This window comes from Notechis scutatus, chromosome 15 (genome assembly GCF_049901735.1).
Source record: "Notechis scutatus isolate UNSWTSFEM ecotype Mainland chromosome 15, rNotScu1.2, whole genome shotgun sequence".
Lineage (NCBI taxonomy): Eukaryota > Metazoa > Chordata > Lepidosauria > Squamata > Elapidae > Notechis > Notechis scutatus.
Genome location: NC_142023.1, coordinates 573915 through 590252, shown reverse-complemented (window position 1 = coordinate 590252; position 16338 = coordinate 573915). Strand labels below are relative to the sequence as shown.

Below are 16338 nucleotides of genomic sequence, written 5' to 3'. Positions count from 1 at the left end.
AGAAGAGGAAGAGGAGGGCAGAACAAGGGGTCCCCGAAGAGCAGAGGGGGTGCTGAAGAGAGGGTCAGGCTGCCGACTGGGCCGAGGTCTGCTGCACGCCAGAGCTGGGAGGGGGAGGGGCCGGACATCCCCTCAGGCCTTCGCAGGACCAGCTGCAGTGGCCGCACCCTGAAGGGCTAGGAAGCAGCCAAGAGCCTGGCGCCTGAGTGGGATTCTGGCCCGCCATTTTCCTTCAAGAGGACCCAAAAGGTGAATGGTGGGCTATTCTGGGACCCTCCCCTGGATTATAGACTGCCGGCACGAGGATGGCTGCCTCTGGCAAGGACTAAACTACGCCTGTTGGAACAGGGGACGAAGACACTAACGTGAGAACCTCCAAGGAGGCCTCTGTTGTCTAGCATAGGGGTCTCCAACCGTGGCAACTTTACGACTGGCGGACTTCAACTCCCAGAATTCCTCAGCCCCTGGGACGCTTCGGGCCAGTCACACGCCTTCACCCGCCCCACCTCACAGGGGGTTGCTGAGGGAGCACCCTGGGCCCTGCCTTGAGCTCCGGAAGGTGGGATATAAATCTATAAGGGAGCAAATCAATACAGACAGTCCTCGACTTAACGACCACAACTGAGCCCAAAATTTCGGTTCCTAAGGAAGACCGTTGTTGAGCTTGGCCCCATTTTGCGGCCTTTTTTTTTTTTTTTGCCACAATTGTTAAATCACTGTGGTCATTAAGCAAATCTGCCCCCCTCCCCCCTCCATTGACTGCTTGTCCGCAGGGTTGCAAAAGGGTTTTCCCCTTAGGGACCCCTTAGGGACAAGGTGGCTGTCACAAATACTTCCCAAGTGCCCGAATTTGGATCACGTGACCGTGGGGATGCTGCAAAGGTCATGAGTGTGCAAAGCAGCCGAGAGGCTAAACCACGTGAAGGACGGTTGCGGGATTTGGGTCTGGCCAGTCTAGAGAAAAGGAGAATCGGGGGGGACAGGATAGCAGCGTTCCAGTATTTGAGGGGCTGCCACAAAGAAGGGTGTGTGTGTGTTAAGCTCTTCTCCAAAGCACCCAAAAGCTGGACAAGAAGCAACGGATGGAAGCTACTCAAGGAGAGAAGCAACCTGGAATTGAGGAGAAACTTCCTCACAGGGAGGGCAATCAACCCGTGGAACTGCTTCCCTCCAGAAGTGGTGGCAGCTTCATCGCCGGAGGTTTTTAAGAAGAAACTAGACAGTCACTTGTCTGAGATGGTGTAGGGTCTCCTGCTTGAGCAGGGGGCTGGACTAGAAGACCTCCAAGGTCCCTTCCAGCTCTACTCTTAAGATTCTAAGTCACTTTTTTCAGTGCCGTTGTAACTTTGAACAGTCACTAAAACAAATGGTTGTAATTCGAAGACTCCCTGGAAACATGAGACAGTGGAAAGTGAGCCTGAATTCATTGTATCAGAAGGGAAACGTCATCGCTTAATGGAGACCTCTTCGGATGAGCAGAGGGATACTCTGAGTCCATGAGACTCAGATAATAAAAGGCTGTAGCGGCTGAAGGATGCCTTTGTTGGATAGGAAGAGCAAGGAAAGAGTTCCACTGGGGGGGGCAGAACATTGCCCTCCTCCGAAACTATTTGGATTAAACTAAACAGGAGCAGATGCCCCACCTGCCCATCCAATCAAGGGGAAGAGGGGGCCTTGGGAGGAGAGGCCAAGCTAAGTTGCATCAAGGGGAGACGGGCTGCATCTATTTCTCCATCATCATCCTGAATTAACGGGGGGCTTCACAGTTTCCCACACCAATGGCTGGCATCACCCTCTTGCATCTGGTCGTGGCAGACCTAGAAGGCTACTGACACATCCACCTGCCAGGGATGCTCTGACATCCCCTAAATTCCGCTGAAGAAGTTACCTACCCTGGCAACGAAACGTTCGGACACGAACCCACAAGCTCAGAGAAGGAATCTCCACCCTCCCCTGCTCGCTCTCTAAGAAGAGAGATTTATAGACAGGAGTTCCCAGGAGTTCATTTCCATGGCTGGTGGGGCCTGGGAAGCATTCTGGATCTCCCAAAGATCAACTGGGGCAAGATCACAATGTCCACTTAGGTTACCCCCAAATCCAGTGACTGCTAGCTTTCTTAAAGTCAAGGGAGTGGCGTTTCCTGTGGCCATCCCTCCCTCCCTCGTGTTGGCCTTTCTGAGATACCTGGGTTCTGAAAGCTGCTCGCCCCTTTGACCTCCTGTCGAGCTAAGAGTGCTCAGGGGTATCCCAAGGGTCTCGTGGTGGCCTCCTGGAAAGGCAGAGGGAACCAGGGCTTGAAACAGTCCTTTAAAGGTTGGGGTGTCCAGGTTGGAGCACCTGGAAGTCCTCTCCTGCAATCCTAGGCACTGTGAGCCGAGGGGATGCATGGCTTAAGGGCGCCGGAGAGTCCAAGAATGCCAACATGGTGTAGACATCCTGGAACTCAAGTGGTCGGACAAGCACTTGCCATTCTTTCCTCTCTCTGCACACCCCACTCAACCACAGCAGGGACCCCTTGGGAAGAGGAGGCACAGCTGGGCTTCTAAAGAGACGTCAGGGTCTCAAGATGGGACCCAGGCCTCGGCCTGTCTTCTCCGTCCAGGAGACGGTGATGGCAGGGCCTGTTTGGTCCCCGCTTGGACGAGGCACGGGTTCAGAAGTTTGGGGCGAGGTCCAGAAGAAGAGTGTGCTGGGGCAAGAGGGAAGCCTAAGGCTGAAATGACCACAAGCATTCCTGGTCAGTTATCAACAAACCGGTTAGCGACTGCGAAGGAGACCCCTGGTGCTGCCGCCTTCCTCTCTGCTGGCCAAGCAGTGTATACGGCAATCAACGGGAATATTGGTTGTCGCACACACTTCATTTCCTTCACACGTCACTGTTCCATTATCTGTTTTGCCACCAAGGGTCACCTCTGGGTTTGTACAAGATAGTCCGGGTGCTTTGGCATTCCCCTTCTCTCCACCCATGAACCCCCATGTGCCTGAGGCTGGGGGCAGGGACCCACTTGAGAAGAAGGAGCCCCTTTGACCGTGGCAGGCAGTGGGAGGAGGAGGAGGAAGGGGCCAGTCTGGAGGGAAGGGGGGCTTCCCTTCTTGTTGGATGAGTTCCGGAGGGGAGCTCTGTAATTTGCATTCCTTCGTGGAAGGGGTGGCCTGCAGGCCTCTGCCCCTCCCATTAGCTCCCGTGGAAGGAGGGTGGATCTGGTTCCAGCCCTTCCTGATTTCCTTCTGGCTGCTCAGGCTGGGCCCCAGGAAGGCCCCTGCGGTCCCTGAGGGAGCCTCTATGGCTCGATGAGCCTCACCTTGTCCTGATCAGTGAAATCCTGGGGCCCAGGGCTGGGCCCCTGCCCTTTGTGGCACTGTCCCCCACTCACGGGCCCCCCGTCTCTCTCATGGCCCTGGCTGTCTGGGCCCCTGTCCAGAATCCCCTTGAGTCCAAGCCTTTCGTCCAGCGCAACCCGACCGGCCATGCTGGCCCTTGCCTCCTGGGAAGTTGGGACCCCGACTCCCCCCCCCCCTGAGCCCCTCTGCTTTTCTCCCCACAGCCGCGAGTGGGAAGAAGCAGGCAGCCAAGTCCAAGGAGGAGATGGCGCAGGAGAAGAAGAAAGAGCTGGAGAAGCGCCTGCAGGACGTGAGCGGGCAGCTGAGCAACAACAAGAAGCCGGCCAGGAAAGGTAAGCGGAGGCCGCCTCCCTCCTTCAGCTCTGCGCCAGCGGGGCCGTCCGGCCGTCCAGGAGGGCCTGTGCTGGGCGCTCTGGAGCAGGGCTCCCCATGAGAAGCAGAGGGACCCCAGGCAGCTCATTCCCTGGAGGTTTTCTTCACGAACCAAGGTTGTTTTTTTTTTTTAGGCTTCCATTCCACCCATTTGGGGGGGACGGGGGACACAGCAGTGCCCCCCAAGCCCAAAATTCCTTGGCTCGACCTGCCTGGCATCTCGGGGGTCTCCAAAGAGGGCAAAGCAGCCCTTCCGTGGCCAGCCCCGCTAGGCGATCTTGGCTGCCTGGTGGTGCCCGGGTGTTGGCAGCAGGAGTGCCAGGATGCTTCCCTTGGCACGGGGGCAGAGAGGTCAAAGAGGCCCTTGCTAAAGCTGTGAGCAGGCCAGCCTTGGGGGCAGCAGAGGCGCCCAGCCCTTCCGTCTGCCTTTCGCAGTCGAAGTGGGGAGGCCGAGGATCCCACGGGAGAGGCTCGGGGCCAGCAGGACGGGGGCAGAGATGCCAGGGTCCGGAAGGGGTGCCATTCTGAATGGATGTTTGGAGGACAAAATCCGCTCCCTCTCCTGCTGTCTCCGGTGGGAAAGATTTTGTCAGAGCGTTTGGCAGCGTGATTACCTTTATGAGATAACCCAGGAGCAACACACAGCACACAGAGACATTAACAGTGGTTTAATATTCAACAGATATATACAAATAATATACACGTGGTGGCAAAATACCTTTACAATCAAGCTTTCTTCTTCCTAACCCTTGGAGAACTTCTGCAGTGAACACCGGCCACGAGGAAAGAGAACCACTCCCTCTAAGGGCTGCCTTTTATATACACACCTCTTAAGGGGATCTTTACTCTCCAGCCTTAAAGGGAAATACCCAGACTCTGCTGAATCACTCTTGTGACCTCAGCCAGACTTACATCAGATCCGCAGCATCTAGCAGCTACTCACTGCTGGTCAGTTCTTCAATCTTAATATACCTTAACAGATTTGGCCTTCCGTCCTGTGGCGGCTGCCTCCACAGTCCATCTCCCGATTCCCCCTCGGCTTCGCATCCCCGTCTCCTCCACCCTCTTCCCCGGCAGGCTCTCACATGGCAGCTGCACTCTGGCTGTTCCACTCGGCCTCTCAGTGGGCCTACGAGCAACACTGGAGACTCCATCCCAGCCCTTGTGTTAGTCTTTGGGCAGGGCTGGTCTCACCTGTCTTTTGGGTGTAACTGATTCATCTGCTGGAGGAGGAATGCGGGGGGGAGAACTTGAGTTCAAGCATGTGTTAAATCATCAAAGTTGGACTTGCAGCTGCAACTCTTGAGCTTCCCGGCCCTGGGATCTCTTGGGGGTCTCCCATCTGAGGACCGAGCCAGTCTTTTCAAGTATGAACCCCTCCACCTCCAAGGCCAGACTCCCAGGCTGCTTTCTGCAGGGGCTTTGAGCCGAAGCAGGGAAGACCCCTTCCCGGGTGGGGGGTGGGGGGTTGCTGCCCAAAGAAAGGCAGGGACGGGTGTCAGGCCCGAGACCCCAGAGGGGAGGGGAGGGGAGGGGAGGGGAAGGGACAGGAGGGCTCGGGAGGGAGCTGCCCTGCCAAAGCTGGGGCCAACAGCTGAGGCTCAGCTGACCACTCTCCTCTCTTCCTTTTCTTGCTAGAAAAATCGGGCTCCTCGGCGCCGTCCGGCGGTCCGTCTCACCTGAGCAGCAGCAGCAGCTCCGAGTCGGGGAGCACCAGCTCCAGCGGCTCCAGCTCCGACAGCAGCGACTCCGAATGACCAGGGGGGACTCTCGGCCCGCCCGGACTGGACTCTGTCCCCTGGCTTTATTTTTCTAACGGTTCCTCTCTCCCCTCGTGACCAAGTCTGCGTCGTTTCCCACTCCTCTGCAGCCCTTTTCCAGAAGGACTCGGCGTTACAGAAGCGTCCTCTTCTCCGCAGAGTTTCCTCCTGCTTCGATTAGGTCAAGCGCCAGACTAGACTTGGTGGCAAAATGATTTGCATCACTTCAAGTCTCTAAACCCCTTTTTTAAACCCGAGACGTCGAGATGCTGAAGGAGAACTCATCAACAGAGACCCTTCTGCCCCCTCCTGCCGTGGCCGGAGCCTGGAGGCGGGGCGACTCTGCCCTTCCCAGGGGCTCCTTTGGCCAGGCCTGAGGGCCGATCCTCTCCGAAGACCGGGGAATGGTACTGCAGTGGGGGGGAGGCCAGAGCTCCAAGGCCAGCCGGCCGGCCAGCGTGAATGTTCTAATCTTCTGCTGGTCTGCCAACACCCCCGCCCAAGCCTGGCAGCCCCCCTCCCGCTTCTCCACTGAGATGAAGATCCTAATCTTTTTTATAGATAAGAGGAAAAAGCTCATGTACTGTGGATTGTTTTTTAAAGCGTACCTTTTTAGATATTTCTTTTACCTTTTTTTAATCAATATATAGATTCATGCTCTGGCTGCGAGAACTTCTTCAGAGGTGGCCGCCCTGCTGAGGGCGGTGGGTGCCCCCTGAGGCTAGCAAGGGGTTGCCCGGCCGCCCTTGGCCAGGCCTCGGGTCTGCCTGTGCAGGGCTCCTTGGCCTTCGGGCAGAAGGGGAGCCCGTGAAGCCCCATTGCTCGGGGTCTCCCAGCCGCCCGCGGGGCCTGGGCTTCCATCCTCATCCTGGCATTGGGCAGCTTCCCTGGGAGCGGAGGGGCTGCCGGACCCCTGGCAAGGCGCCCCCGGACAGCTGGCAGCCCCCAGGCTGAGCTACAGTCCAGGCTTCCCCCGTGCCAGGAGAACGTGTGTGTCGTGCGAGTGCAGGTTTCCAAATAATCAAAACTTTTACCTCAAGGTATGGTGGGAGAATATGCTTTGGGGGAGGGGAGGGGTGGGCAAGCGATGTTTTTGTAAGGTTCATCCATTTTTTAGAAGCTTTTTTTTCCTCCAGCCTGCCCTGGAGGCCTGCACTTTGCCCACGACGCACCCGGAATCGAGTTACCCTTTTTCATGTACATAGAAATACTTTATTTATTAACTCCAGTGGTCACTTAAAAAAAAAAGTATCCTACGTTTTGAAGAGCAGCAGACAAAATGTAGGTTTGTGTTGTTTTTAAAACTAAGCTCTGAAAAAGAAAATTAGGAATCCTTTTAATTTAAATGTATTTTGACTTTTTAACCAACAGGTGCTATGGACCTTTGATAGTTTCCTGTTCTGGTGCTTATTCCTTGTATGTTGATTCAGTTTTGGGGGAATGGGATTGTTTGGGATTCTTTGGGTTTCTTTTTGTATAGACTTTGAACTTACAGGTATTGGTAACTTCCAGATAAAGCATGTTTTATTTGTATATTCCTAGTCTTCTCCCATGTCCGTCTTTTTCTCTGTATCTTGTTTTAAAGTAGAACAGTTGGGAAAAAAAATAAAGCAACAAAGACCCATTTAAGAGCAGATGCCACTTCTGTACTTGACACCATAACAAGCCTGGGAGCAGAAGTGTGTGCCGAGATACACTTTATTGACAGATGCAATTTAAAAGGAAACATACTCAACACTGTCCGGTACACCTTTAAAACTTGCTCCTTCTGGGTCCTCACTGGCATCACATTTGCGGCATCACGGAATGAATGTGAAAGGGCCAGACTGACCACTGTTCGCCCAAGATAAAATACGTGTGAAGAGCGGCCAAAGAAGGCCGGCTGCCCAGAATTGGAGGGATTCAAACTTGGTTCTCCCATCAGATGCGCTGAGCTGTACAGTTAAAGACACCGAGTGGAGGCTGTTTCCTCGAGCATCATAACTGTGCCAGTGCCCAGGAAATGCGTCTGGGAAGCCCAGATCATGGAACTGGCCCTCAGCCGACCATGTCACCTGGAACAGAGTTTGGCCTCCCGGTGCCACCTGCTTTCATTCTTGGGACCGACGGTTCCAGGACAAGTGTCTCCATTTCTGTGCAAGCCCAGTTTCTCCCAGCTGTCAATATGAACACGGCATCCAAGCTCAGCTGGCGGCTTTGCCACGTGCCTGCAGTCCTGAGCTAGGCGAAAATCTGCTTGAGATTTGGAGCAGCAGCCCAGGGCTCCGGCAACGCTGTGGCCAAGGCCGAGAATGTGGAGATGTTGCTACCCAAACCCTTGGAGGAAATCCTGGCAGGCCTCGGGGTGAACAGGCCTTCAGGCCAGATTTCAGCAAGCGGGTTTTGCCCATCCTCTCCGATTGTCCACCCCCCATCAGAGAAGTCAGCCGGGCCTTCAGGAAGCCCAAGGGGGGAGGGCCCACAATGCAACACCCACACCAGCAGCCGAGAGGGAGGCAATGCGAGGGCTTCCATTGGAGCCTGCAGGAATCAACACCCTGCTGGAGCCCAGAAGGAAGCTGGGGAGGGGGCTCTGGAGTAGCTCCATCCCGCCCAGTGGAGGAAGCCAGAGGAGACCCTCCCCCAGAGTCGCACAGAATCTGCATGTCCCCCAAGACGCATCGCCACCCAGCTTGTCCCAGGTTCAAAACAAACTTCAGGGTGCCTCTTTGGGGTCGAGAATGGGGTCCCGATTGGCCTCGTGGTCCTGTGTGTGGAATTCACCCAATGTGGGTGGACTACAGCTCCCAGCACTTTAGGGATGTGGGGAAGGGCCTCTAGGGAATGTCTGCCCCAGCCTCCTTTTCTCCCCCTCCCAATTTCCCGGAAAGGCCGTGGGGGGGCTGGGAGCCCCTAAAGTAAGGGAGGAAGCTGAGCTCCTGCCCCACTGGGCTCCCCTCCTTCCTTCCAGCAGCTGCCCTGCCCTCTCCTCACCCAGAGCCTTGGTCCATCGGGAAGGCAGACTTTCTGCCCGCACCAGCTGTCAGCAGGCGGAACAGCCAGCCACTTGATGCGGGGCCCAAGGGCACGAAGCTGGTCCAGGTGACTGCCAGCTGCTTCCCGGGCGCAGAGACCGCGCATTGCGGGCGAGGCGCCGGGTCACATCAGGACGCAGAAGCGGGACTGGCCGGTGTCGCGGGCGCCCTCCAGCTTGCTCCGGTCCCGCACCAGGATGGCCTGGTTGCCGTACTGTGCGTACCAGGCGCTGCGGCTGCGGCTCAGGTAGGTGGCGGGGGGCCGGGCCTCCAGTTGCCGCTGCTGCTGCTGCCAGATGAGCAGCGAGGCGTCCCGGTAGCGCAGGCGGCCGTAAGCCTCGGACAGCGCCTTCTCGGCCAGCGGCGGCCGCGCCGACATCGCCCTCGGCCCGCACGGCTCGGCTCCCTCGGGCGGCGGGCGGGCAGGAGCCCCGCGGCGGACCCGCCTGGAAGGAAGAAGGGGAAAGAGGGCAGCGGGTGGGCGAAACGTTCCGGAGCGCAGACCGGCAGCGCCTCCCCCTGCGGCCCAGCGAGCACCGGGCAGCCGGCCGGCCGGCCGGATCGGAGCAGCCAAGCCGCGGCCGGCCGGCCCGAGAGCGCCCCGCTGCAGCTCTCCTCCCCCGGACGCGGCCGCCCTACCTGGGCTCCGGCGAGCAGCGGCCGGCGGGCGATCGGCGCGGCGCCCGGAGAGGCTCTCCCCGCCGGCCGCCGAGGCTGCCCGCCGCCACCCGCCTCCTCCTCCTCCTCCGGCGTCGGCCCGTCTCTTCGCTACGCGGGGCGGAGAAGGCCGTGACGGGCGGAGCTCCAGCCGTTGCCGGCCCCGCCTCGCCGCTGGGCAGCGCGCGGGACGGGCGGAGGGCCTGGGCTCCGCGGGCGGCTTGGAAGGCGGCGCTTTAGTCCCGCAAGCAAAAGGCTCCCGAGAAACGGCTCGAGAGAAACGCAGACTTTCCTTAGAAACGCCTTTTCTGATCCATTGCGGCTTTTCTAAATGCTTGGCATCAATAGGGATTTTAAATGCCTTACGTGGAATATCAATTCCCTTCAAAAAGAAGAAGAAAATCATTTCGCTGCTTGAACAAAATTGAAACAAGATGGAATTCGTAAGAAATGCACATTAGAAAAAAAGGGCTTTTTGCTTTTTTACTTGATGTATTAAAAAAAACACAAAAAAACAGGGGAAGGGTTTATTTCAGCAGGAACCAAAAAGAGTAATGGCGTTTAACTGGGAAATCAGTGAAGATGGAACTTTTCAATGCACAATGAGATAATACCCTGCCGGACTGACTGTCTGCAGAGATTTCTCTGTCTTCCAGGTCCTGGTTGTCCCAAAGGTGCTTTTTTTTTTTTTTTTCAGGAGGCAACTGGACTTTCTGGTTTTTTCTTTGGAAGACGTTTCGCTTCTCATCCCAAAAGCTTCTTCAGCTCTTGACAGGGTGGTGGTGGGGAAGGGAAGGATTTATATTCCTTGCAGACAGCTGGTCATTGGCATCTTTTGAGCGCAGGGGGTCTTCAAACTTGGCAACTTTGTGGACTTCAACTCTCAGAATCCCCTAGCCAGCCATGAGAGTTGAAGTCCACAAGTCTTAAAGTCTTAAAGTTGCCAAGTTTGGAGACCTCTGTTTTAGAGGGTCTTTGAAGCACTTGAAGATTTATCTATGTCCTCAGGGCCACTTGAGTGGTGCAAATGCTTCCTGTAGTCTGCAAATTTTCCTCTGGAAATCCATTCCTCCTCCCACACCATTCCAAGGGGGTTCCTCCCAAATTGTATATCCTGCCAGAAAGGTCTACACAAAATGGTTATTAGGTTCTGGTGGCTTTCCTTTATAATTGCTTGAACTCAGTTGCGTCGCCTTAAAACAATAATATTTTGATCTAGATATGGAATCTAGACACAGATTATCTAGATATGGAAAAAAGCAGATTAACAGCTACGTAAAACACCATGATTCTATATATTTGAAAATCACAAAAAAGTAAATATTTAGGAACATGGTTAACAGCAAAGTGCTCCTCAATAAAAGAAGACAATTACACCAAATTATTCAATCAAATTAAAAAAGATTTGGAAAAATGGGGGACTTGACAATTATCATTATTAGGAAGAATAGCAACTATAAAAGTGAATGTTCTGCCAAAGATTTTATATTATTTCAAACAATTCCAACAAAATTAGACAATAATTTTTTTAGAGAACTAAAATTTGTTTGGGCAGGCAAAAAAGTGTGAATAAAGTTAAAAGACTTACAGGATAGTAAGAGCAGAGGTGGCCTTGGGCTTCCAGATTGGGAACTATACCATAAGGTGGCAATACTTTTATGGATACAAGATTGGATTAATCTAAGGAAAAAAAGAATATTAACCATAGAAGGAATATTAACCATGACATACAAACAGGATGGCATGCCTTCCTGCGGTATAAAGAAAGCAAACTGTATCTATACTTCTATAGACATAAAATAAGAAATGTACTGATACAATCATGGAGACAAATAAAGAATAAATATTATTTGAAAATTCCAAATTGGGTATCTCTCTTGGAAACAGTAATCCACCCAGGGGTGGGTTTCTATCGGTTCTGTCCACCTCTGTAGAACTGGTAGCTCTGAAGAGCAGCAGACATAGAACCGGTTCTATATCTGCTGATGTTTTTGCCCACCTGCCCACCTGGGCTCTTACCTGACCTTTATTTCCTGATTTTTTCAATTTCAGCTGCCGTGCGAGGCACAGCTGCAGTTAAAAAAGCAGGAAAAAGGGGCTTTTTGAAAGGCTGCTTCTCTGCACACAGCATGCTGATGACGATTTACAGTTGCGCCGTGGGCAGCCTGCAGGGAAGCACATCATAAATCACCAAACCTCGTAAATGACTGAACTGGTAGTTAACCCTGTTGGGTCCCACCCCTGAATCCACCCCAATATAATGGAGGTTAAGAAAACAGCCACGCATAGGGAAATTTTAGATGACCAAGGGAACTTAAAGAGTAGACAGAAATTGGAAGAGCAGAGAATAAAACTGAATTGGTGGACCTATATGCAATTCAAACAAGATATAAAAAAGACAGTGAGGAGTTTGGAATAGATAATGAATTACAAAAACTAGATAAAATCTTGATTGGCCTAGATGAGAAATTATTATCAAAGTTGTATAAACATTTATTAGAATTTGGAAGAGCGGAAGAAATTGTGAAAGGAACAATGATTGCATGGGGTAGGAACGTTGGACATACTATTGATCTGGAAGAATGGGAAAAGATCTGGAATGTGAATTATAAAATAACAAAATCGATGGCATATAAGGAAAACCAACATAAAATGTTCTATTGTTGGCATTTGGCACTCTCAAGACTGGCTAAGATCTACCCAAACTTAAAACCAAATGGTTGGAAGTGTGGACAATAACAAGGTACCTTCTTTCATTCTTGGTGGACATGCCCCAAAGCGAAAAAATACTGGAAAATGATTCGAACGTGGTTAGAAGAGTTAACAAAAAACAAAATTGATTTTGTCCCGGAATTATTCCTTTTAGGAATAATTTAAAAAATTGTAACATAAAGACAAAATATCTTATATATATTAACGGCAGCAAGAATTTCATATGCTCAGTACTGGAAGAAAAACTCCATACCACCTGAAGGTTTAATCAAAAAAAATTTAGAGTGTGTGGAAATGGATAAATTAACTATGGAATTAAAAAAGAAAGCAGACACAGAATACAATGCAGTATGGGAAACATGATTTATTTGGATTGATAATAGATATAAGAAGAGAAAATGTAAATATTGTATATAACAGATAAGAGGGTATGAAAGTATTGTGTATTGTAAGTTTTGATAGGACACATAAGTGTATATATAATGTCACAGCACTGTTTAATAACTATTGGTATTATGTATAAATGGAAAAAAACTCAATAAAGCATTATAAAAAATATTTGAAAATTCATTGAAAACTCATTTTGTTAACTATCTATTAAACCTTTGGCCAGGTGGGATTGTCTGCTCCTTCCGTTGGGTTGACATGTGGCTAGTTCAGAGGCCGAGGGGGCCATTTCCTAGCAGCCACTCTTGTATCTGGGACAGGCTGACCTTTTTCTGTTCCCAAGAATACATATTTGCAGGAATCCGAGCATGGGAGATCCAGAATTCTTCATAAATAGATACACTGCAAATTCCAGGAATATGATTTAATAACATATAGTACTCAGTTCTTTAAATCATAACTTTCTTACTGAAACCATGTTAACAGTATTAAGAATATTCAAGCGGTATAGAACAGAGGGAGGATCAAATGGTACATATTAAGGTACCTTCAGACTTGTGGATCTCCAGCATAGAATCGTAGATAGGCCACCCTTTTTAAGAACACCCTGAAAATTGGCTTGTGAAAGCTTCCCAGGAGTTGACAGGCGGGTGGACTCTGGCAGTGATTAATTCTTCTCTACAGGAGGGGAAGGTGCCCCAGCGCTTTAAGGAGGCTGTGGTCCGCCCACTTCTTAAGAAGCCATCGCTGGACTCCACCCGGTTGGATAATTTCTGATCTTTGGGGGGAAGGTGGTTGAGAAGGTGGTTGCACAGCAGCTGCAGAGATTTCTGGATGAAACGAATTATCTCAACGCCTACCAGTCAGGATTCAGGCCTGGATTTGGGACAGAAACAGCATTGGTTGCACTTTTGGATGATCTCTGGCGGGAGCGGGATGGGGGTAGTGCATCCATCCTTGCTTTACTTGACCTCTCAAAATCATTCGAAAACTACCGCAGGTGCTAATTGAACAGTGGATCCAGTTGTCTGAGGCCTTCATGGCCAAGGGTCGCCACAAAGGTACCCCCTTTACCCTTCTCAAAGAATTTGTGGCCCACCAGGCAACATCGTGCAACAATCCCCGGACTCACAGACTCAGAGCTGTTAGTCCTCCAACTGAAAAAAGATCCACCAGCAACTATGTGCCATCCACAGGCCCTACGCACACTGCAAAGGGAAAAGCCTTCATGGTTGTCCATAAGACCAAGGTCGACTTCCCAACCATAAAGAGTTCGGCCGCTAACTCGTCAGCCTCAACCCAATCTAGATCTCCAACTACAAAGAGAGTTGAGCTTTGTCCTTTGCACAACTCTCGACACTCGCTGCACGGAAACCTCTGCACCAAAGGAAGGATTTGTTACGGGAGTTCAGATTCTGCTACAAATGTTGCGAATCTTCTAAGCACGCGCCCAAAGACTGCACAGCCAAAGGTGCAATGTCATCTATGCAACAGCAACGAGCACCCAGCTGCTCTGCATCCAGAATCCGAGCCTTCACAGCAGACAACACATAACCCTCCCCCGACCAAGGAGCCTCAACGTGCTACAGAAGCACACCCAGAGCCAGTGGTGGGGGGTCAATTGCACGGTGGTGTGCGATAACTCACCAGCGCCTTGCTCGTGTCATCAGATCTGCTTAGCCAACGTCTACCCTGAGGGATGCCCAAAAGAAGCAGTGAAGATGTACGTAATACTGGATCCTGAGCAACCGCTTGCTGGCAAGTTCTGCATTCTTCGACCTCTTTGATGTTCTGAAGGAAGAGGTGCACTTCACTATATCAACGTGCACCGCACCATGAAGAACGGCGAGGAGGAGAGCTACCGGACTCTGCATAGAGTCATTAGATGGGAGTTCCCGATTCCCACTGCCACCTGTGTTAGAATGGGATGGGATACCGAGTGACCGCAGCCAGATTGCAACACCAGAGGTAGCAAGCAACATACATCACCTGCAGCATCTGGCTCATCACTTTCCCGCTCTAGATCTGGAGGCAGATATGTTGCTGGCAGTTAATGCCCCATATGCCTTTGCTTACACCGAGTTAGTTGCAGGCCTATATGCACCCCAGTGGTCCAAATCACCACTAGGATGGGGGATTACAGGAGTAGTCTGTGTTGATCGGATGCAGGCCCCAACCCAGGCCTTCGCACCATCCATCCTGACAGCCTTCCAACACCCTTTGCCACCATCGGAAACAAGAATACTGGTCCACCCTAAAAGGCCACCAGTGACCAGAAGACTTTCAATAAGAAACCCTAACTGGCTGCCAGAAACCACCAGACTTTCACTAAGACGCTCTACATGGGCAGATGTCTTCACAACATCCATTTCAACTGCTTGTCAACACCCCTTAGAACTGTTAGAAGCAAGAGTACCTGTCCACCCTAAATGGCCAACAGAAGCGACCAGCAGACTTTCACCAAGTCACTCTACACCAGACCGGTCACCGACCTAATGTTGCTGCAGAGAAAGTCTGAACTTGAAGATTGAACCTCAAGCTTTGCATGCTTTGCTTTGTTTGATGCTTTATTAATGTTTACTGTTTATCTTAGTTATACAGTTACTTGCTCTTTAGTTAGTGGAATTTATAATTCCAGGTGGGGCATGTGCTGTCCAGCCAGTTATAGTTAATGGGAATTGGATAGTTCATTAGGAATTGGGAGCTGTCCCCTTAAGGGAATGCATCATGGTAAATGTAGTTAAGGTATCCTGGGAAATGTAGTTCATGCCATGTGGCCACATCTGTAATCCTGATTGGTCACTGAATTGACCCTTGGTGGGTTGGGGGAGGTTTCTTCACTCTTGCCTGAACCCAGCTGCGTGCTAGCATCTCTACCTCTGCTTCTACAATATGGGTTGAAAGGGATAAGAGATAACCATCTTTTTACCCAGAAAGACAGATATGCAAAGAATTGGACGTTGAGAAGAATCTCGTCATAACTGTGAGATATTGAGAATGCCTGATGAACCAATAAAAAGACTTTGTATGGATGCTTTGTGGAGTTATCTATCTGCCTTTGTACAGGACAGAATAGTGTGGATAGGATAGAACAGAACTTTATTGTCCCTTTAAATGTACACTAATCAGCATACATTAAAATGAAATTTTGTTGCATTCAGCTCTCAAAAGATAACCATTATGCATATACCCACATTCACGCACATATATGACACAAACATCACAGTCTAGTACGAATGTATACATATACGTATGTAGAGTTGTAATTGCAGGAATGTTCTTATCTTGGATGGCAAACCTCAGATAAGGAATGTTTACAAGCAATTACAACTCAGGCAAACAAAGTCACTAATGTAAAGGAGGATTAGAGAGGGGAAGTAAATATATGTTAGACTTTAACTAGAGATAATTAATTGTGTTAATTACTATTATGCTAAACAGTAACAAAAGTTAAGCAATAACCAAAGTTAACCAATGTTAGAGGATTACTAAAATGTGTATAAATCCAAGACTAGACTCCAATAAAGATCATTATGATTCAGTTGATCATGATCAAACACCTCGACTGCCTCGTCATTACAACAAAGTGGTGCCTGAACAGGGACTCTCTTACTTCGTCCAGCAAGGATTTGGTGTATCTTCAACCCTTTGTGGTTTCTTCAACCTTTTGGTTTCTGTAAGTATGGGGTCTTCACTTTCTGAGGAACAAAGGAAGCATGTAGATGAATTAGGCTATTTGTTGAAGAAAAATAATACTGAGGTACCACAGAGAAATCTCTTAAGGCTGGTCCAGGAGATTGCAGCTCAGTGCTTATGGTATCCAGAAGAGGGGTCTTTAAAATTAACTGATTGGGAACGTATAGGGAAAACATTGCATTCTGAACCTAGAGCAAAAAGAGAAGTTTTGCAGGTGTGGCATTTATGTAGGCATGCAATTGAAAAATTTGGTCACAATGAACTTTCTCTTTTAACACCTCTACCTTCACATTATACTAATGCTGTCATTTATCCTCCTTCTTCACCTGAATATATGTCTTCAATTCCCTCAGCTCCTGCAGATACAGGGCAAAAGCCTCCTGACTCTATTGTTCAAT

General features: G+C 50.6%; 2 protein-coding genes across 7 annotated transcripts in view; one reads left to right on the top strand and one right to left on the bottom strand.

Annotated features, from left to right (window-relative positions):
* Positions 1–7007, top strand: part of BRD3 (bromodomain containing 3) — a 33600-nt gene extending 26593 nt beyond the window's left edge. For all 6 annotated transcript variants that reach the window (XM_087943850.1, XM_087943849.1, XM_026689354.2 and 3 more), the window contains 2 exons: positions 3546–3674; positions 5353–7007. In XM_087943850.1, coding sequence (XP_087799976.1) covers positions 3546–3674; positions 5353–5471 — 248 coding nt within the window. In that variant the 3' untranslated portion in view covers positions 5472–7007. The remainder of the gene's footprint in view (positions 1–3545; positions 3675–5352) is intronic.
* Positions 7008–7154: 147 nt separating this feature from the next.
* On the bottom strand, positions 7155–9268 carry BRD3OS (BRD3 opposite strand). Its single transcript, XM_026689355.2, has 2 exons — positions 9128–9268; positions 7155–8934 (listed from the first exon to the last, which is right to left on the bottom strand). The coding sequence occupies exon 2, from the start codon at positions 8865–8867 to the stop codon at positions 8613–8615; it is 255 nt and encodes an 84-aa protein (XP_026545140.2). The 5' UTR covers positions 8868–8934; positions 9128–9268; the 3' UTR covers positions 7155–8612.
* Between the last annotated feature and the right edge of the window lie 7070 nt (positions 9269–16338).